Below are 22,221 nucleotides of genomic sequence, written 5' to 3' on the forward strand. Positions count from 1 at the left end.
ATGAGGGGTGTTATAAAGCTCCTTTTCAGTCTAATGTTTAACGATGGACAAGCTCCAAAACCATCAAGTCTAACAACAGTGAACAATCCACGGGAAGTTGACTTGGTCGACATGTAGAGAAAAATGCCTGACTTATATATACTTTGATTTAATATCAAAATTAGACATTATTAAAACTAATTTCAGTCTTTCAGGTGATCTTCATCCCCATTTAATGAATAATTTTAAAGAATCACTCATTATGACAGCAAACAGCACACATTCCCTCTGGAGGCCCAGCTTCTCGCCAGGCTTGGGAAGGCACTTCACAAGGTCTTGGTTTCCTTGCCTTTACTATTTACTTATCTTTAATTCTATTTCCTTATCTTTACTATCAGGGGCTGGGGGAGGCTATCTTCCTGGGCAAAAAAATTATGTTTATGTCTTTATGATAAAATGGCATCTGGTGACTCTGTTGATAACAATATGAGTGACTTTGGACAGGGAAACAAATATGAGCTCACAAGAATTATCTCAACCAAAGAGTTCATGGTCAGTATCTACTGAGCATTTACTATGCATCCGGCACTCTAAGACTTTCCATACATAACGTCATCGGATAGAACAAAGCTAAGAGTTATTATTTCTATTTTATATATTATTGACAGCCAAATCCAGATTACATCAGTTCAACCTCCTAAGGATTGCAGGCATATGACTGTATTTAATTCTATTCATATTTCAACAAACATTTCTGCTTTGTATAGATCAGGTTATATGGCAATGGACCGAGACAGATACAACAGGTTCTTGTGCTGAAGGAGCTCACTATCTTGCAGGAAAGACACAAAATGATTAAAGACCAAGTGTGATAGGTGCTCTGACAGATGCAGGAGCAAAGTATTTATGAGCTTTGAAGAGCAAGCAGTCAGTGAGGAGAGGGCCAAGAAGACTCCACAAAGTGACATTTGAGGATAAACTTGAAATGTAAGTTCAATGTGATCAAGCACAGAAATCATGAGGACAGAATTTAGGATAGCGGAAGTCGTATGAGTAAAGATTTGCCATTTTCAACAAACAACAAGTGCAGGCGAGGATGTGGAGAAAGGGGAACCCCTCTGCACTGTTGGTGGGAATACAGGCAGGTGCAGTCAGGGTGGAAAGCAGCGTGGAGATGAAAGTTACAATGGATCTGCCTTTTGACCCAGCTCTCCCACGACTGGGAATATATCCAAAGGAACGTAAAACACTAATTTGAAAGAACATAAGCACCCCTATGTTCATTGCAGCGTTATTTACAGTGGCCAAGGTATGGAAGCAGCCTGAGTGTCCATCAATAGATGAGTGGGTAAAACAACTATGGGGCATTTACACAATGAAATTCTACTCTGCAATAAAAAAGAAGAAAATTCTACCCTTTGCAACAGTATACATGGACCTGAAAAACATTATGCTAAGTGAAATAAGCCAGTCAGAGAAAGACAAATACCACATATGATCTCACTCATAGGTGGAATCTAATGAACTGAACTAACAAGGAAAATGGGGACAGACTCATAGATGGACAGCTAGTGGGGGGTGTGAGGTTAGGAGGTAGAAGGGTTGAACCAAAAGGAAAACGGACTCATGGACATGGACAACAATGTGGTGATTGCTGAGGGGAGAGTGTATAAGGGGACTGGGTGGTAATGAAAAAATCAATAAAGATGAAATCAAAAAATAAAAATAAACACGTATGTGTATATTTTTTAAAAGATTTGTCATTTTTAGAGAACTAATAGCTCATTGATCTGGCTGTAGCTTAAAGCACATAAAGGGAAGAGGAGAGGTGAGACAAGCAATGAAGGTGGAAAGTCAGGTTGGACTCAACTCAATGACTATTTAACGTTTACTATGTACCATTTACTCTACCGGATTTTTGACACAACATCAGGGTTAAAAACAATACTGCCTGGCCACAAGGAGTTTATTTTCTCCAAATTCTAGGAGAAACTTAGGTGTCATAATATGGAGTCTAGACTTTATTTTCTTTATACCAAAGTTTTCTTTTAAGTAAAGGGGATGACATTTCTGTCTTCCTTTCCAGCTGTGAGTTCCATAAGCTCAGATGAATGCTTTGCCACATGTCCTGAATGACTGACATATGATCGCCTGGTTTCACTGTTGAAGGTGGGGGATGGAAAGCGACTGGAGAGTCAGCTAAGGGATGGAGAATTATCTGAGATTAGAGGCACAGTGCTCCTTCCATAAGACTGGACCTCAGCTGTCATTGTTTTGGCCCAAGGAGAAAATAGTTTGAAACGAAGGAGAAAGAACCAACCCACATGATAATCAAACAAACAATTGTGGTGTTTTTGTTCATTTGTGGTTTTTGCCAATATCTGAGACATGACCACATTGAATGGTACTTCCTATCTGATATCGGTATGGCGACCACTCTGCCTACTTCCTAAGTCCCAAAGTCTCTAAACCAGCACCCCCAGGGCCATCTCCGGGCTCTCCGTCACACCTGGACTGACATGAGAAGCTTGTACCCAGACAGCACCCTCTGTACGAGGCTCAAGGAAACTCCTCTTTCCAGAGGACCTCTGCAGTGGAAATTGGTTCTGGAACGTCAGATTGTATCAGGGACATTAGAGAAATCGGGTGATGAAAGTTTTCATAGAGTAAGTCTAAATACGGCAGAAGCAGAGCATTTGGCATTGACCTGAGTACGGACTGAGCCCAAATTTGATACCCTGTCCAGAGCTTCATGGGCATGAACTATAACCCAGGTTGGATTAAAATAAAATTATGATGATAGCAAACTCTCAGATGAGCCCGTTAGATGATTAGTAATGGAATGAAGTCTCTGAGTTCTCCATGCCCTCCGAGTTCTATTTGGGAGAAAGGGGGAGGTAACCTGAAGCCTGCAATTCCCCTGCCAATCAGCCAATTAAGGGGAGTGAGAGCCCACATCTCCCCACCTGCCAACCAACACCTCTCTCGGTGACACACAGAACCAGAGGTAGGGCCCCAAAGTCATCCCCAAGGTCTAGAAAGAGGCTTTGCAAAGAAGTGGCAGCAGTAATTTTTATATCTATTTCTGTCGATCAGATGACTCAATGTCATTAAAGGGTCAGCCTCTAGAGCTCCAGTGCGCTTTGAAGGTGGAAGCCAAAAAAGGCGGGGCGGGGTAGAAGTAACAGGCACTACACTGGACAGTTATCCCCATTGTCTTAAACAGGTTTCACAGGAACCCCTACAGCGTGGGCATCATGCTACCATGTGATAAATGAGGACACTGGGGCTTGGCGAGATGAAGGTGCTTTTCTCACAGTACACAGCTAGGAGGTGTCAGGGTGGGACTTGAGTTAGTCTGACACTTGAGGCGACACTCTTGCCACTGTACATTGTTGCCCATTTTCAGAACCAGGTCTGCAGAGCTGTGCGCTCCACTGACTCTGAACCTGGCAATGCAGAACTCATGTTTAGGCTGCTCAGTCAGAAGGCAGCTCTATCAAAACTAAAACACTGTCAGTTCTTTGGGGAGAACAGAAACTTCAAGCCAAGGTCATATGGGACTTTGTCTTTCCCAGTAGCGTGGTAGTTATGTTCATGAACCATTAAGGTCTCTTCGTGAAGTTCACATAATTTAGTAAATAGGTAAAGGCCCTCTTTTGCTGTATTTCACTTCCTGTCCCCAGGTCCCCCTGGGTAAAACATCCAAATGTGGCAGATCAGTGAAGATCATGGTGAACGTCAAATCATTCTTTTGCTTTATATTAGACCATAAGCAAAATAACATTAGAAGGTACAAATCACATTGGAAGATGTTTGTACTTGGAGAAGTGTGTAGTGATAGCACTGAAAGACACAAAAGGAAGCCGAAACACTTCCTACTTGCGCAACGTCTAGTTTGTTTAGGCTTAATTCAGGTCAGAGTTCAGGGTCCAAAAGTTGTTGCTCATTTTAAATGGATATCTGTGCCTGAGGAGAAGTCATCTGACAATTAATGTATGTGAAAGTACTTTATAAACAGTCCAGTATCAAATTAACATACAAGGTAATCTGCCGATAATCAAGTTAATCCAGAAGACTGAGAAAAAATGAGGATACCTGTAAGTTCTTGATTTTCTAAAATGGTCCTGATGTTAAATATTTTATTTCCTTCTCCCCACAAAATTAAAATTCTTAAGATCAACCTTTGGTTCAGAAAACATTCCTGATGGAAGCACAGAAAATGCATAAATAGAGTAAACCGAAATTGGTCACTAGCCACACGGCAATATTCTGTGTAAATACCTCTTGCACCAGAGGTCCTCCAAAAGCTGATGCTGCTAATGGACTGGGTGGTCTTCAAGATTTACCAGTCAATTTTAGGCCAGCAGCTGTCAACACAGGCCTCTCCCGAGGCTCCTGACATTTTTTTTCTGGAAGAAGTAACACGTTAGCTCATCCCCAAGCCGGTGCTTTTTTGCTCTTTGCAAGCACAACCAGTTGAAGCCTTCAAACACCACCCCGACGGCACCACCACCAGACATCTGCCACCGTGGGGCCTAGATGTCCACGGAGTAAAAAGGAAGCCGCCCCCAAAGGCCACAGAAGAACTTGCCCTACACCTTGTAAGGATATTCTCCCTGTGCACTGATAAATAAACACATTCATGCTAATTACCTAAAAGGAAGAACTAAGCAACCAATTTCTAAGCAATAAGTATAATTTGACCATGACTTCTGGAGGCGGTCCCCTTGCGGGGGTGGCAATTTCAAACATGTAAGTAGGACACAGCCAGGGAGATGCAATGCCTGTCAAATTATTACTCAGGAGACCACCAGATGCATGTGGTTTAAAATCCACTCAATTTATGAAGCCACGCCTGGAGGACCATCCTGTTTAATGACTATGGGAGCTACGTGGCTGGCAACTATATAACCACCTCCCCAGGATCTTTTCAATTCATCCACTCAATCAATCATTTATTCCGCAAATATTTATTGATTATGTAGTCTGGGCCTGGCAATGCATTAGGTACTGTAAGGGGCATGACATTGAAAAAATAGTATCCATGTCTTCAGGAATTTACAAAAACCACTTCAGAGACAGCACAGGTCAATAAATAAGCCAAGGAAATCATAACTGGCAACGTCCAACACAGCACACAGCATGTTGAGGGTCGAGTTCTAAGGCTCACCTCCTCTTTCCAACTGTCTAGTCTTGAACGAGTCAATGCTTTTAAGCCTTAGTTTTATCATTTGTAAAATCAGATGAGTATTTCCACTTCATGAAATTTGTGTGAGTCACTAACGATGGGTGTGTCTGTGTATTTATGTAAATACTTTATCAATAGGGAACGTGTATAAAGGACCCCTGGACAAAGACAATGGTGGGGGAGGGTTGACTGGGAGGTGGGGGTAAGTAGCGCAGGGGCGAATAATAGGGGGAAGGTAAGGACAACTATAATTGAACAGCAATAAAGACATACCTTGTCAATAGTAAAAGGACTATACAAATGCTAATTTTCATGTATTATTATCTAAGAGAAATATCATCAAAATGCTATGGCAGGGGGCGGGGGGTTCCTCTTTCAGCCCAGGGTCTTCTCTGGGACTGATGGAGAGATGCATGCGAGATGAAGAGGCAAAGCTGGTGAAACACAGAGAAGGATGGTCCAGGAAAAGGGAGCTTAACAGCAGAAGCCTGGCAGTCAAGTCGACCAGATGGGCTCAGAGAACAGCAAGTAATTCAGACCATGTCTGTGGTATTCCTCTTGTATCCTCAGTACCTGTGACAGGGTCTGGCACCTTTGCGCACTCAATAAATGTTGTTTTTATTGAATGAATGAATGAATGAGTGAATGAATGAAACACTGTATGCTTGATCAAGCAAATTAAGAGGTGTGGATGAAAAAGAGCTGGGAGGGAGGGTGAGCTGAGCCAGATAAAGAATCTGCAATGCTATTCTTCTTCTGACCTTCCTTAGGAGTTCAACGTATCCCTAATAATGAGGTGTCTTCGTTGAGCGCCATGTTCCCAATGAAATCCCAGAAGGGTCAGCTCCACATGCAGTCTGAGCTATTAGAATCCCACTACCTTTTCCTCCCTTGACTGTGAGTTGTGTTAAAACTGATTGGCAGGGTCTGACCTGCAATCTTGCAGGGGTGTCAAATGAGTTCAGTGAATCCCGTCACACCCATGAGTAGGAGTCAAGATCAATCATCTAGAAAATTCTCAGAGAGGTGCCTGTGGTCCTGAGGATAAATTGGACTCTCTCCCCAAGTGCTAGAGCTGGTGATGCTGTCAGGGGGTGGCAGAGAGGGTGGTGGCGATGTCTTCTTCAGGAACACAGTGACGCCTGTACAGAGAGCTGCTGCACACTCTGTGCCCCTGGTGTCCCTACTGTCTGCAGTGAAGTGGGGTTTCTGGAGAAGCTGCCAGGAAGGGGAAAGACCACGCAGCTGTGGGACTGTGGGCAAGTGACTTAATGTTCCTGAGCCAATCTCCTCATCTGAACAATAGAAATGCTGATGGTGTGCAGTAAAGCCCCTGGCACACAGTAGGAGTATATTAAATATTTGCTCCTTCCACATTTGATAAGGAAGGTGACCACAGGGATTAGACCTTTCTCAGTCATTTTTCTGTCCACATCTGAGTGGGAAAAAGAAGGTTTGTGTTCTTTCAGCGGAGAAAAGCAAATCCTAATACAGAAACATTTAAATGTGGAACTGCAAAAGATGGTATGCTGAAAGAAATAATTAAGGGTCTGGAGCAAAAACTGAAAACTGAGTGATGTTAGAAGGAGAAACAGCAGGAAGGCAGGCGGTCAAGCAAAAACGTCGTGAAAATGGCAGCTAGGGAAGCCTGTTTGTGTGGGGGTCGACTTAAGTGACCCTCTCCTGGCTCATGGTGGTTGCCACACTGTATGAGAAAGAAACGGACTAGAATCTGCAAGAAGAGAGAACAGGATGGTCCACTAAAAAAAAGCTGTTATGTTGGATCTTCAGTGAGGAAATGGGACCAGGAAGCAAACCCCCAGCCTCAGTCAGAGAAGCAGAGAGATCAGCCTTGGTGGATGAAGCTGCCCAAGGGCCCTACTCTACGAGGGATGGCAAAGATGGGCCAAGAGCTGGGAGGCTCAGGAGACTCAGGTCTCCTGACTCCAGATTGACAGTCTCATCAAGAGCACTCACCATCTGGCTCAGGAGAAGGCAGAAAAGGTCTAGTACCTAAGGGAGTCTCCAAGAGCGTGAGGGTGAGGCCTGACTGAGAGACGGGCAATATAACCCTATTTGACAAGTGAGATCCTTGAGCCTTAGGCAAGAAGATAACATGCCCAGCAACACCCGCCTAGCAGCATCAGAGAGAAGAGCTGTGGTCTTACTCCAAAGGCTGAACTTATTCACCATCCCATGCCACCTTCAAAAACCCTGAAATCAAACGCTTTGACACCAGGAAGGAACCCACCTTGGGGGCACAGGGCAAGCATTGAGAGTGAAACAAAACACCCGTGATAGACTGTATTTATAGCAGTGTCTTTATATTTACAACTCACCAACCCCAGCTTGGGACGCTTGCAAAACTTAACACTCCCACCCTCACACCCCACGTCACTAGACCCTTCCAGGGAAAGCCCATCTCTAGTCTCCCCTGCCTCCTTTCTTTCTTCCAAAGCCCTCCCCAGAAGAGCATGGGTTGTCAAAGAAAGCTAACTCCTGGGTAGATTTTAGGTGATGGCCAAAAAGAAAAGGGTGGAGCGTGGTGAGGAATTGCCTAACACTGTCTTCTGTGTAAACACTGACCTGGGGACCCCACAGTCCACATGTGACTCCTACCTCCACGCTTGGAGTCATCGTGGTCGGCTCACATACTTCCACTCGTTCCTCAGCCAACACCTTGGCCACAGCATGACTCTGGTTTTTCCCCCGGGCCTACCTACCTTGAAGGGTCAGAATGACCATGGAAGAGACAGTGTCCTCCAAGTGTGTCAGCAATTCAGAGACTGATCACTTCTAAAATAGCTGAAGCGTGGTTGGGTGTCGGCTGCCTTCCGAAGGAGTGGCGGTGTTGCCGAAGCAGCAGGAGTTGCTTGCCAAAGTTGCTCCTCCCCTCCTCCCCATAAGGCTGGGCACTGCCTCTCCCTGTCCCGGCTCAGGAAGATGTGGAGGCCAGGGGCTGTGGCATTTAAGCACTGTCACAGTTCCCACTTCGACCCCTGTACTGGTGCCAGTTCAGCATCTGTCATGATGACCCAGCCTGAACTGTATTTAGAAGCTTCGGACATGGCACCATGTCCCGGCCCATCTCAGAGTGACAGGAGATTTCCTGAGCACCTGGGCTTATGTGAAAAATCCCTGCTTTTTCTAAAGCTTGCAAGGCAAGTGAGGATAATGGGAAAATCAACCAGAAAATGGGTTTAGTGCTCTCTGTTCACGGACTATTCTTACAAAGATCAATTTCCCTGGAATTACATCCAGAATCTCCCAGATACCGCCAGTCAACAGAGAGCCTGCCTGCGACCCTCGGCTTCCAGTGGGACAGCGTAGAATAACTCCCTTTTGTCTTGGCAGCCCCTATGCCAGCCTTGAAAGTAGCTTCCTGGAGGCCAAAAAAATTGGTAACTGATTCCTGGTTAGGGGTGAAAAATAAAATAAAACCTCATTCGTTTGCACTCTAAGGTAACCTCACCCAGGCAGGCAGTCTGACAGCTGCACAACACTGATGGCGTGGGCTCTCCGTGCTGAGGGGCACTGCACACAGTGGGTCTAGAGCCTTGGCTCTGATGGACCCCAGGAGAAAGAACGGCTTTTCCCCAATCGACCCTCCACTCTCAGCCCCACTGTCCCTAATCTGAGCTCCATGCAGATACCCTGTCGTGTAAAAGGCACCAGTGCTTGGCCTCTCCCCATTTCTGGGCAAGGACCCAACATTCAGAGAATGTGGTTTTAGGATCATGGCATCTAATCCATTCAAGGATTATTTTCCCCCTTACTGCTCAAATGGGTGTGTTAATCATCACCTCCCTTTGTTCTGCCATAAATTCAGCTCCGCTAATTCCAAACCTCTATTCATCACTGAAGTTTAAAGATGGCGTTTTGGCAGGTCAGATATTTAAAATCAATAGACCACCAACCAGTCAAAAATCTTAAGTAGTTTTAGGAACATGTGGAAGTAATTTTTTTCCAAGAATTCACAAGTGTGGAGGATGAGATCTTATTGATGGCGTGTGGGCTGTTGTATATATTAAAGTATTACTTCATATACCATATTCTACATGTAATCAAAATGGATTTAACAGTGAAGGCAGACAAATCTTCCTTATTGTACCAAACATCACTCGTGTTATCAGATACAAGTTACCATGGAGCACACACTACATCACATCTTTAAAAGAACCCGCCCCCCCGCCCCGCCCCAAAAGACTAAGAAAAGTGCAAATGTGATGGGCTGGGGAATTTCATAGAAATCAGAATTTTTGTGGGACATTGGCTATATACCTACACCTTCAATTAAATCATTTTGCCTGTATGCAATGAATCTTTTGGAAAATAAAAAATTATTCTACAAAATATTAATTTTTTTAAAAAAAATTGCTTACTAACCTAAAGTCAATGGATGGGGTTTGGGAGTTTCTAAGTGACCTAAAATTTTAAGTTACATTTATAGGAGCTGGCATTTTGCTGGGAAGAGGATTATGGTATTTCTGGGGTTCTCAAAAGAATCTCTGACTTGAAAGAGGTGAGAACCACTGGCTGAATAGGTTTCCTTCAAGTGGGACAAAAGTCTACTTTCCAAGCTCCCTTTTGCTCTAATGTAAAGCATTTCTCCTCAGCCAGATATTTTCAACGGGAAAAACAGTCCAAAGAATACAACATGGGATATAGTCTCGTACCTTAATAAAAATACATTCTTTGTCTCTTTCATGAAGATGAGAGGCTGAGTTTTTCAGTGGGCGTGACATACTGCTAGCGGACCACTCCAACTGCCTCTGTGTGCTCCCTCAGTTCCCTCTTATCTTTACTTTAACCACGTGTGTGTGTGTGTGTATAAATGGGTTTGGCTTTTTACTATAACCCATAGCACATCATTTTGGGAAGGAGGGGGTTATTATTACTATCTATAATCATTAACAAAAGATTATTAATATTTATGAATTTAATTATCTTGAAGTGAATGAAAACTACTGCGTGCACTCTTCCTGACTCTCTCACCCTCCTTCTCTCTGCCTTTCAGAAAACATTGGTGGCCCAGAAGGCTGTTTGTCCCCACGTGTGAAAGAGCCATGCAAGCTGGCTACTGCGGACACGCAATGCAGTCCCCTCACCGGGGATGTGCTCCCGGTCCCCGGTCCCCACACCTCCCACCCCCAACCCCGTGCCAGATCCTCTCGGGCAGCTCCTCGGGGAGAGCCGGGCACAGTGAGAAGGTGACGCCACTCGCGGTAGGACTGCCAAGGCTTTCCTAAAGGCCACGCCACCGAGCCTGCCCCTGAGAACACTCTGGTGAGCTCAGTTTGTTTGCTACTGAGAACGTCCCTGCCCACAGTCTATTTTTATCTCACTGTGACGCCGAAGCCTCTACCGTCATAACAAATAGCGAAAACGCTCTGTTATCTATCATTCTATGGTGAAAGGAACCCTGCACTCGGAATCACGAGGCAGGAGTTTGAGCCCCGGGCTGACCTTGCTCTGACCTTGAAGAAGCCTTTTAATCCAGCTGAGTCCCAGTTGAGGCATCTGTGGAAAGTGTTTAAGGAATCCTACGGTTTACCCAACTCAATGAGTCCTCAGCAGGGCGAAATTACGGAGATGAAAGCACTTGGAAAACTGTAAGTGCCTTAGAAATGTACGTTATCAGCACTACATTGAATCATGTAAGCCACAGAGACCCCTCCCTGTGCTCTAAACATCACACTAAACCCACACTACTTCACAGCCCCCAGTAAAGACAGGAAGCTCAGACACACAGAAGCAAGTGGTGAAGTGAGAAGACCTGCCTGCTTTGTGGGGAGTCTGGATTCTCTCCCGCCCTCCTCCCCGCCTCCCCACAGTGCTCACTTCATCTACTCCCGCTGAGCAACTACCGCCTTGCCCTTGAAATGAAGATTATAGCCCTGGCTGGGCAGCTCGGTTGGTTGGGGCACAGTCCCGTACACCAAGAGGTTGTGGGTTCAATCCCTGGTCAGGACATGTGCGACGGGCAAACAATTGATGTTTTTCTCTCACGTTGATCCCTCTCCGGTCTACCTTCCTTTTTCTAAACAATCAATGAATATACCCTTGGGGAAGGATTAGAAAAAAACATTTTTAGTGAAGATTATAATCCCTAGCTCTTGTAAAGCCAAGAGCTAGACAAAACAGCCTCCCCAGCATCTCATTCCGTGACCTATGACTCTGCTAGATGTCACCAAGGTCATGGGCAACTAGTGGTGAGGTGGGGGCTAGCACCTGCCCAGCCCCCCAGTGGCAACCCTATGGAATGACAAGATCCTCGATTATCAATGAGACTTCACAGAACAATCAGGGTCTCTCCCATGCTAAGTGCATTTTACTGTAGCCTGATTCTCTGTTCATCAAATTATGGAGCATCTTTTCACTGAGCAAGCAAAAGAGCCCATCCGCCAGGGGTGGAGGCAGATTCATTCTCCAAACGGTCCAATTTCAGTCCACTCCCAGAGATCTGCCCAATCACATATCCCTTGATAAGGAGGCCACGAGGCTGCAGGATACTTAGCCAAATCGCTTTAACCATTACCAGTGACGGGAGGCTTTGTTTAATCCCACAGCAAAATGCTTTTTGCAGAGCTCCTGGGATTCCCTGGCCTTCTGCTCCTTGGGTGTGAAATAAAGGCCGACCCCAGCAAAACCTCAGGTTTCCCATCAAGTTGCTCAGCTTCCTGAGGGTCCAACATTCCTGTCCAGTCTCCCTCTGGGCCTCCGTGTAGCTCTTCTCTCAGCACTTACCTCACATCTCGGCCCCACGGAGTCACTGCCATAGCAGGACTCACCGGTGTTTACACCTTTCTTGAAACTCCACAGGGACCTGCCTGGTGGAGCGTGCTGCCGCCCGCTGCTCCTCTTAAAGGATCTTCTGAAGCAGGCTGCCTCTTGCCTCAGAGACAGTGACTTCCCCTGCTTTCCCCGAGACCCTCCCAGGGCTGGGGCTGGGATCACACATCTGGATCCAGTTCTCACAGAACTGCTGTCCCTGGAGACAGCTGTTCTGCTAACTCAGCCTTTAGAAGAAAGAATGTGGCATGCTTCTTGTCATGCTCCCAAACCAAAGTACCTGTGAAGGCCTTCCTTCATGTCATTATTTACAGTTTAATTAGGAGCCAATATGGTGCATGATAAAATACGTCCCCTTAGGCAAAGAGACTGAGTGAGTTTTAACATATATGTCAGCTCTGGTCATTTGATGGGGACAGTTGAGAGCACAAAATTAGACTATGAGGACCAATCCAAGCTTAGAGAGAAGAGTGCCAGATTGATTAGTGATGTCTGCCATGGGCACAGGGGTAGGCAGTACCCCACACGTTACATACTCACTATCTGACTCTTCCCAAGGTTCTGCTGAAACGCTGCTGTGCGTGAGCTGCTGCACTGCCCCTCTTACCTGTTTTACGGTGATACAAGCTATTGTGCCGTTGTTTATATTTTGTGTCATTCATTGCAAGTGGGCCAGGTTCTCCAGAGGCAACAGCGAGGCCGCTAATCTCTCCCCTCCAGCAGTAAGGTCATCATGTTCTCCGACTTCCTCTGCTCTGACACAGTTGTGGTTTTAATGGAGAACTAATGTCTTCATCAGTATCTGTGCTATTTCACACTTCATTTCCTTCCCCAGCTCTTGGATGAAAACCATCCGGTCCTGGTGATTTACTTTGTGAGAGTTTCTTTCAAGTTTGTTCCCTTCTCTAGCGTGCCACCCAAGTGTTTTCAGGGCTCCAGCTGGGGAGCACCCAGCCTTAAACCATCAGTGTGTGATCAAGTCACTCGAGAAAGCCAAAGGCCTTGGCAAAGACCTGGCAGGAGGCCCTTAGCTGAAGCCTTTGCGTCTGAGGGCCACGGAAGCAGGTGCTGCCTCATCTGCCTCGCAGTCAGCCCTGGTTCAGTGGCTCAAGGTGGCCCAGATCGCCAGGACCCAGGGAACTGGCAGAAAGTGGGAAGAAAACGTAGACGCTTTGAAACGGTGATCCACAACGCAGGCCATCTCCAGACATCTCCCTGAGTTTCACAAACAATCTCAAAGCAAGGACAGTCCTAAACTTCTTTTATATGTCCTGGGGTTGTAGTAATCGCCCAACCCCGATTCTCTAAGGCAGCCCTAATTTCAAATATTCCATTCTGTGGCCCCTTGAAACACACTGGCCTCTAAAAGGTATAGACAAGCCCTGGCTTTGTGTGGCTTGGTGGGTTGAGTGTTGGCCTGTGAACCAGAGGATCACTGGTTTGATTCCCAGCACATGCCTGGGCTACAGGCCAGGTCCCCTGTGGGGGGTGTAAGGGAGGCAACCACACACTGATGTTTCTCTCCCTTTCTTTCTCCCTCCATTCCCCTCTCCAAAAATAAATAAAATCTTTAAAAAAAGGATATAGACAGGAAAGGATATCTTAATATCTCGCTTGAAAAACCATTCATTAGCGTAAGTACACAATAAATACTTCTAATTTAGTATATTCTGGCCACATGGCACGACTGGAAGAAATGAAGAGGGAGAGAGTAGGAAGATGTGTCACAACTTCAAAACAATTGTAAAGGGCTGTTCTTATGGGACAGACACAGAAAGTCACCCTCCATGGGAACACGCAGCCTGGGGGCTGGGCACACATGGCTTGTGACAGAGATTTCCTCTTCTGATCTCAGCTCTGAGGCTCCATCAGGGCAGGGCTCTGTGTGACTTGTTCTCCACTGGGAGGGGACATGCAGGGACTGAAGATGAGGGACGGAAGATGAAGCTGGCTAATGCAGAGCCAGAACCCACAGGAACAGAGAGAACCTCTCTCTTCCTGCATCCTTGGGGCAGAAGCCCCCAGGGTATGGTCTCCTTTTTTGGGCCTTAAACCTGGTTTAAATGAGGACCACTGAAGCACCTGCCAAGAGCTGTAAAGGAAAATATATAAGCATGTCCCCTCAGAACAATCTCCAAACACAGGGCCAAGCTGAGGCCTCCCAGCAAAGACTGGTCAGCAGACTGGCCTGGGCTGCGTGAGCGCTGATGTGGATTCGCTGTTACTGTTTTGTTTTAATGAATACCTGGTATTTATACCTTGACAACGAGGGGTATGCTTTACTCGGAATACCAGGGGGAACTCAAACACCACTACCAAGAAAAGTAGAAAAAAGAACAGCCTCAGTGTCTCGCAGCCTGCTGGTGGGAAAGCACGCCTGCCCCCTATTTCTTAGGGACGGGCAGGTGGGTCAGTCTCAACATGGGCCCGCGACCTTGGCTCCTTGTCAGATGAGACGGTGAAAACGTGCAAGCCCAGCGTGTCCTGGAGGCACTCGAACAGGAGCTGGCATTTACACCCCACGGTGCAGCACACGTGAGCAATTTTCATTCTGCGACAAATGCCAACGTTTAAGGACAGCATCGTGACCCAGTTCGGAGGTCATAGAGCCTAGTAATATGCAGTAAGAACAGAATACTCCAGAAAACAAATAACTAGGGGGGTAAAAAAAAACCCTCATCCATAAGATGATCATAAAACACCTCGTTTGGAACAAATGTTTTCTTGACACTAGAGAAAAAATTCTCCTTCCCCAAAGTCTACAGACGTCCAAATTGCAGCCGTTAGAAGGATAACAAAATAAGGGGGAAGAAGCTGAATATCCCCACAGGAGGAGGTGGGGATATTCTTAGCTGAGGTGGAACCAAATTCTTAGCTGAGTCCCACACTGAGTTCTGTGCTGGGTGCCACACAGGCCGTTGCCAGGGTGCAAGCCCACGAATCAGAGGCAGGGACACGTGTCTGCTCAGGACAGCAATATGGTGCACCGCCCCTGCGTCTCCCTGCTGGAGAAAGGCCCCTGGAGGGGGTTCAGTATCAAACTCAACAGCACTGGCTCCGAGCCCGGGGCAGATCTGTGGAATCCCAGGCCCTGGTCCTCCCCCGTGGTCTCCAAATGACTCTTGAGCTCTCTTTGGCTGTCACTAAAGTTCACCTGCTAGAGCCACAGGGGCCACTTCTGCTTTGCCTCACAGCCTTGGTTGCAGCATCCCGTCGTTCCTGATCCCGGTGCAGAAACCTGAAGGTCACCACTGACCTGGGCCAGAGCTGCGTCCTGCTCCCATCCCTGCCGATCTGTACCGCTCACTCCGAACGTCACCAGCGTGATGTCAGTGTCCCCTGTCATGACACTGGCCTGGCCGCTTCTCCAGACTGATGGTCTCCACAGGATTCCCTTTCTCCCCATCCGGTCCCCACCTCGGGTGTGAGAGGCCCCTGTCCCCACCAGTGTCAGGGGTGTGACTCTAGCGGGGCCTTCAGCTTATGGGAATGTGGCGCTGGGGTGGAAGAGGCTACAAGGGCACAGCAAGGAGTGTCATTTTCTAAAATACCTTTCTGTGCTTATAGCAAACCATGTCTTCCCAGACTTCCATTCTCGATTCTTTCCAGTGTGAGAGCTCTCTCCTCACCGAGGGCCCCTCACTGACAGGCAACAGTCTTAGACTCCCTCTTTTTATAAGACTTTGACAACCTTGGAGCTGACCATCAGCTCCGGGTACTTAACCCCTCGGGCTCCTGAGCAGCCTGCCCTAATACAGCCTTACACACCCACCCAAGGCCCAGACTGGGCATGCTCCTGGCGGGTGGCTGCACTTCCCCAGTGGGCTAGCCACGGGAGGCTCAGCAAAAGAATCAGAGCTACTCTCTGGGGAGGCTAATTAGGACTTTTTCCTGGGCCAAGAGCCTGCATTACAGCCTACAAGAGCCAGGAGTCAAGCACTTCTTTTACTTGAAATCCTACTGTCTCAGAAAAATAAGCACAGGAAACCACCAAGAAAAAGCCGTTAGCACTTGAAGGAATGGTGCATCCTGTATGTAAATCCACACTCAGCCTGGGCCTGTTGGAGCAGCCTGGAAATAGAGAAGGCAGCCACAGAAGGAGGCTGGAGGAACGGGAGGTTTGGGTTTGTTTTTTTTTAATACACGGACCCAACACTGACATATTTTTCTATATTGCCCTGGCTCATTTGTGGCCTGTGGACCGCTGAGGATACTCTCTTTTAAGACTTCATTTTGTACCAAAATTCATTAAGGCCACTGATTCTAACCATAAAACACACTTAAAATGAACTTTCATGATTTCACAGTTCACGCAGTAAGATTTCAGGTGGGAATGGAAGGTACATGCGAAAGGCCATGTGCCTGTGATGTGGATAATGCCACACGTACGGGAACCGCACCTGAAACCCACGTCCGCCCAACCTGGCTCTGATACTTTACACAGGGTTTCTTCAGGTTTCTCTCGATTTCTCTCTCTTTCTTTTTATTTCAAGTGTATTGGTCTCCACACTCCAGAAAGTCAATAATTTTCCTCTTCACTATGTGAAAAGTGTTTTAGTGAATCTTTTCTTGCCCCCTACAAAGGTAGGTATTATTTTAGCAGAGCTGAATTCATTCTAAATAAACCTTCGAGCATAAACAGGGCCAAGGAGCTGTCTTTATTTGGAACAGGGGTAAACTTCACATAAATACTGTAAGTTGTCCACATTGGCCCTTACCCACCCGTCTAAGTTCTCATAACCAGGAAGACCAAATAAAGCCCCAACATCCTAACCCTCAAGAACTGTCACATGACCCCAGGTGATGACTGAAACACTGATCTTCATGCGCCCACTTGGAAAAGCCGCAGTCTAATCAGCTCCTTTCCAGCAGACTGTCAAATCCTTCTTTTTCTCCAACCTACAATCAAATCAAACTAGAATCTGAAGACTAAATGACACAAAGCCAGATGAACCTTTGGGGACCAAAGAAAGCTAAGGAGTTCCCCTACCAGACTCGCCAAGGAAAGGATCAAAGGACTCAGAGGAAGCTTGGAGTGGGTGCAACATCACAGCCCTGGAACGGAGGTCAGGTATTTGGCCTTTTCCCGGCTCCCAATGATATTGAATACAACAGATAAATTAAGATCAAGGCGCACGGCAGTTCTAAAAGCACCAGCCTGTCCCCAGGAGATCCCAGGGGGGAGCCGTCATCCACCCCGGGGCCGATGTTGTCGTCACTTGGAGAGATGCCTGTTCACATGGGGATGGACTACAAACAACAATGTCTAATCAAAGCCCTCCGACCTGATCACAGAAGGGAGCAGACGCATCACGAGCACGCACTTGGCCGAAGAAGAGACCCTAACGCAGCACGGGACAAAGTGGACAGACTTGCTGTGCTCCGGCTCCTGATAGAGCAAATGTGTGGGGAGAGGTGGTTACTCAAAATAGCAAGAGGGCTCAAGTGCTTACAGGAAAATCCAACCCCTCAACTTAAGGCAAGCGCGGCCTACCAGCAAATCTCAAAGACAGGAAATATTTCTGGGCTTAATAACTCAAACCGATATTCATTTCAGGTTAGGGGATTTCCTTAATGCAACTGTTGGTTTACATGAGTGATGCTCACCGACATCCCAGCTGGGAGCACTGCCTGATCGGATGGGTCCAGTGCAGCCTTCGAGTTCCACGGGCACGTACTCTACCATTAAGAGAACAGAATTCCCACGCCTCCTGGGCTGGAGGAATTACCCAAAGCCAAACTTCAGGCATCTTCAGGCCCAAGAAGAAGGCCCAAGATGGAGTGTAAACAATGTGAGCCATCTTTCCAGAAGACATCTTCATGAGCAACACAGAAGTCACCAATGCGGTGTCCTTTTAGGGTGGTCAGGGATACCTTCTGGCCCTAAATTTACTTACAACTCAACACTGGAAATTATCTAGACTATGGTTTTATTTTTATTTAAAAGAGACTTTTCAAGATACAGAAGCCCCCCTTCTTTTAAAAGGCCATCTGCCTTTTAAATAGGAAATAATGCAGTAAAGAAAAAAAGAAAGAAAAAGATGCTTAGGAAAAGTAGGGTCTGGAACTGCTATAGTGATTTTGTTTCTACAAGGGAAAGCCTAGAGCCACTCCAGGGCTATGAAGTTAAGCTAACACAGCAAAAGCTTTGTATTGATACAAGTCAATGAGAATCTCATCACTGTACCTCCCATCCCACACATCCCTAAGCAGTCAGGGTTCTTGCAGAAAACCAATCAATCAATGAGCACATACAATTGCAGGGGGGCGGGGCAGGGGTGGGGGGAGGGTTGCCAATAGGTAAATGCCTCTAAGGCATTTGCAACCTAGAGTACAGACGTGAAAATATAAAATTGTTGAGCTAGGAAGGAAAAAAACCTGGTATGCTTTTCTGCTAGGTGATATTCTTTCTGCAAGGATCTGAAAACACAGCTCACAGAGCAGCTTTACGAAGTGTAAGCTCCCCCCCCCTCTAGGGCCATCAGGGTGTGAGAGAATCACATGAGGTCACGCTCTCCTGTTTCTTCATGACCCCGTTCTAGGCGCTAAGGAATGCATGTGTGTGCACATTCAGTGAGAACCAAGGCTTCGTTATGGCAGCCCACTCTGCCCTATGTGTGCCCCATTAGATTTACAGCTCAGGTATGAAAGGCAACCTATAAAGAGTTTATCTTCCCAGACAAGGTCATGGGCACAGAGTTCATGCTGGGTGCACAAAGGCCTCCGGCCCGACTGTTAGGAGCTGCGGGGTCCTGCCTGTCTTCTCTATCCCCACCCATAACCCCCTCCTCAGAACCGGTAGACGTACTGTTGGCGCCCACACAACAGGGTGATTAATGCTTTACACACTTTCATGTGGTATTTGCCATGGCTTAGAGTATAGTCTTCTTGTTGTCCTTACTAGTGTACAAAACTTCTTGAGAGCAAGGACCATCTTTCATGCTTGACAGAATCCACAAGGCCTAAGCCCAGAGCCAACCACCAGTCGACAGGAGCTGAGTTACCTGGGGTGTTTATTGCAGTTCTTAACAAACACACCCAAACAAACCCATTGCCTACATCAAAACAATACACCAAGCACTTTTGTGAATCACACCCAGGCTTGAAATGCCAAACCAAAGGAGAACAATGAATTCAAAGATTAACTGATGACACCTTTTCACAGGAAATGCTGATGACATCACAGAGAGAATGAGCTGCAAGTACAGTGACCACAACAAATAATATCCAGTTAGTGTACTTGAACAAGAATTAAATAAAAATTAAAATAAAAAAATAAATTAAATTAAATTAATTAATTAAATTAAAATTAAAATTAAAAAAATCCAGTTATGATTCCACTTCCAAACTCCATCCTCAGACTACCTTTCCTCCAAAAAATTTACTAAATTTAATCGTATTGATTGAGTGGTTAGGCAGGAAAAGTAGCAGACAAACTTGGAACATCTTGCTGCATCAGAGAGAAAGAGCAAGCTCAGAAATAATGGGAACATGTCCAAGCACCTGGAGTGATATGAGTATCAAAATAAATAATGACAAGGACAGATGACAATCCATTAAGAATAATAGGTCCATAAGTCCCTCAGTCCATTTGAACAGATACATAGGTTACATAAATAAATATTTTAATTAGCTAAGAAAAATAAAAGCTCTCCTTTAAGGTAGAAGGTCAACTAATAAATATAGAAGGGATGACAGAAATAAAAATACCATCTTCCACGGATTTTCAGTTTCAGGTCCAGCATGCCAGGAGCTTAGACGTCATCACTCCATCTTAACAACAAGCAAAACCCCAAACAAAGGGAAAAATCCACAGCTCCTTGCAGCTGGGCCAAAGTGGCCACACAGCCAACCACTGAAAACGGACCGACAGTCAGGCGGATCCCGGGACTCACGACTTCCCGGAGCGCAAACCCAGCAGCACCAACCTCCCCCGGAACCAGAGCTGGGGCCGGGAAATCTCAACTGCAACTGACCAATCACTGGAGGCTCAGCACGGACAAGTCCAAGAGTTAAAAACCCTAGGGGGACTCAGTCACAGGGTGGGGGGGGGGTTCCCATACTTTGGTGACTTTCACCTCCAGGAGCTCTTCACAGTCAAAATTAGAGAAATCCCCTTCCACCGCCCCCTCCAAAAAAAGGGAACAATTTTGAAACGTGCCAGACCACACTTTCTCAACAAGACCTGCCCTCAGAAGAAACTACTGACAGCAGTTTACCATACCTGGGGGTGGGTGGGGAGGGAGGGAAACAGATACTCAACCTCAGACCCCACCCCTCCAGCTTTCCTGTCCCACCTGAGTGGGACGGAGGAGGAAACTGAGAAGCACAGGTGAAGCTTATAGCCCAGGAGCTCAGCTCACCTGGGCCACAATCACGGGGCTACAGAACACTTCCCTCACCCCCACCCCCACTCCCACACACGCCTTAGGCCACATCCCCAAATGCCTATTTACTGCAGTTCCTTTCACATCTACATCATGCCCGGATTTCCGCTAAAAATTACAAGGCAACTAAAAGGCAAAAAACACAATTTGAAGAGACACAACAAGACTCAGAACCAGACTCCAGGGCAGGGATTTTGAAATGATCAGCTCGGAGATTTAAAGTAACTATGATTGATACACTAAGGGCTCTCATGGAAAATGACACTCAAGAGTAGATGGATAGGCCCTGGCTGGTGTAGCTCAGTGGATTGAGCACAGGCCTGCGAACCAGAGGATCGCGGTTTGATCCCTAGTCAGGGCACATTCCTGGGTTGCAGGCCAGTTCCCTGCAGGCCAACTCCCAGCAGGGGATGTGCGAAAGGCAACCATACATTGATGTCTCTCTCCCTCTCTCCTTCCCCTCTAAGGATAAATAAATAAATTAATTTTAAAAAAGAGTAGATGGATAATATAAGCAGAGATATGAACGTTTTAATAATAAAATTTAAAAAATGCTAAAGNATCACCGTTTGATTCCTAGTCAGGGCACATGCCTGGGTTGCAGGCCAGTTCCCTGCAGGCCAACTCCCAGCAGGGGATGTTCGAAAGGCAACCATACATTGATGTCTCTCTCCCTCTCTCCTTCCCCTCTAAGGATAAATAAATAAATTAATTTTAAAAAAGAGTAGATGGATAATATAAGCAGAGATATGAACGTTTTAATAATAAAATTTAAAAAATGCTAAAGGTACAAAATACTGTAGCAAAAACAGAGGATGCTTTTAATGAGCTCATTAAGCAGACTGGATGTGGCTAAGAAAATAATCTCTGAGCCTGAGAATATAACAATAGCACCTTCCAAAACTAAAAATCAAAGAGGAAAAGACAAAAATAAAACAGAATATTCAGGAACTGTGGCACAACTACAAAGGTATAAGATACATGTAATGGGAATACCAGGAGAAGAGAGAGAGAAATAAAAAAAAATCATGTCTGATAATTTCTCCCAATGAAGGTCAGACACCAAGCTATGGATTGGGAAGCTGAAAGAACACCAAGGAAGATAAATGCAAAAAAAAAAAAAAAAAGAGAGAAAGAAAGAAAGAAAAAAGAAAAACCCAAACATACAAACCTGTACCTGGAAATATCATTATTTTAATAAAACCAAACATAAAGAAAAAAATCATGAAAGAAACCAAGAAGGGGGGAAATATTACCTATAAAAGAGCAAAAATAAGAATCACTTCTTATCCTAGCTAGTGTGGCTTAAAGTGCTGGCCTGTGAACCAAAGGGCTGCCAGTTTGATTCCCAATCAGGGCACATGCCTGGGGTGCGGGCCTGGTCAGGTCCTGAGAGGCAACCACACACCGATGTTTCTCTCCCTCTCTTTCTCCTCCCTTCTCCTCTAAAATAAATAAATAAAACCATTTTTTAAAAAAGAATTTCCTCTTTTTCTTAGAAATCGTGCAAGGAAGAAGAGAGTAAAGTAAAATATTTAAATATAAGTGTTGAGAGAAAAAACAACCAACCTAGAATTCCATAACCTGCAAAATTACCCTTCAAAACTGAAGGAACAATAAAGACTTTATCAAGTAAAACTTGATAAAGTTTTTGGGCATTTGCTGCCAGTAAACCTGCCTTATGAGAAATGTTGGGCCCTGGCTGGTGGGACTCAATGGACTGAGCACAGGCCTGCGAACCAGAGAATCATGGTTCAAATCACGGTTCGATTCCCAGTCAGGGCACATGCCCGGGTTGCAGGCCTGTTCCCGGCAGGGGACTCACGAGAGGCAACCATACATTGATACTTCTCTCCCTCTCTCCTTCCCTTC

General features: G+C 45.9%; 1 protein-coding gene across 4 annotated transcripts in view; it reads right to left on the minus strand.

Moving 5' to 3' along the window:
- Positions 1 to 22,221, minus strand: part of TBX15 (T-box transcription factor 15) — a 111,846-nt gene that overhangs the window by 48,776 nt on the left and 40,849 nt on the right. Inside the window, exon 1 of one of the 4 annotated variants that reach the window (XM_037038872.1) lies at positions 7,894 to 8,025. The exons of the other annotated variants lie outside the window; for them this stretch is intronic. Within the exon in view, the coding sequence (XP_036894767.1) occupies positions 7,894 to 7,915 (22 nt within the window). The 5' untranslated portion in view covers positions 7,916 to 8,025. Of the gene's footprint in view, positions 1 to 7,893; positions 8,026 to 22,221 lie in introns of those variants that run through there. 4 annotated transcript variants of the gene reach the window in all.

Source organism: Sturnira hondurensis, unplaced genomic scaffold, assembly GCF_014824575.4.
Source record: "Sturnira hondurensis isolate 20B ecotype Veracruz unplaced genomic scaffold, ASM1482457v3 Scaffold0024822, whole genome shotgun sequence".
NCBI lineage: Eukaryota > Metazoa > Chordata > Mammalia > Chiroptera > Phyllostomidae > Sturnira > Sturnira hondurensis.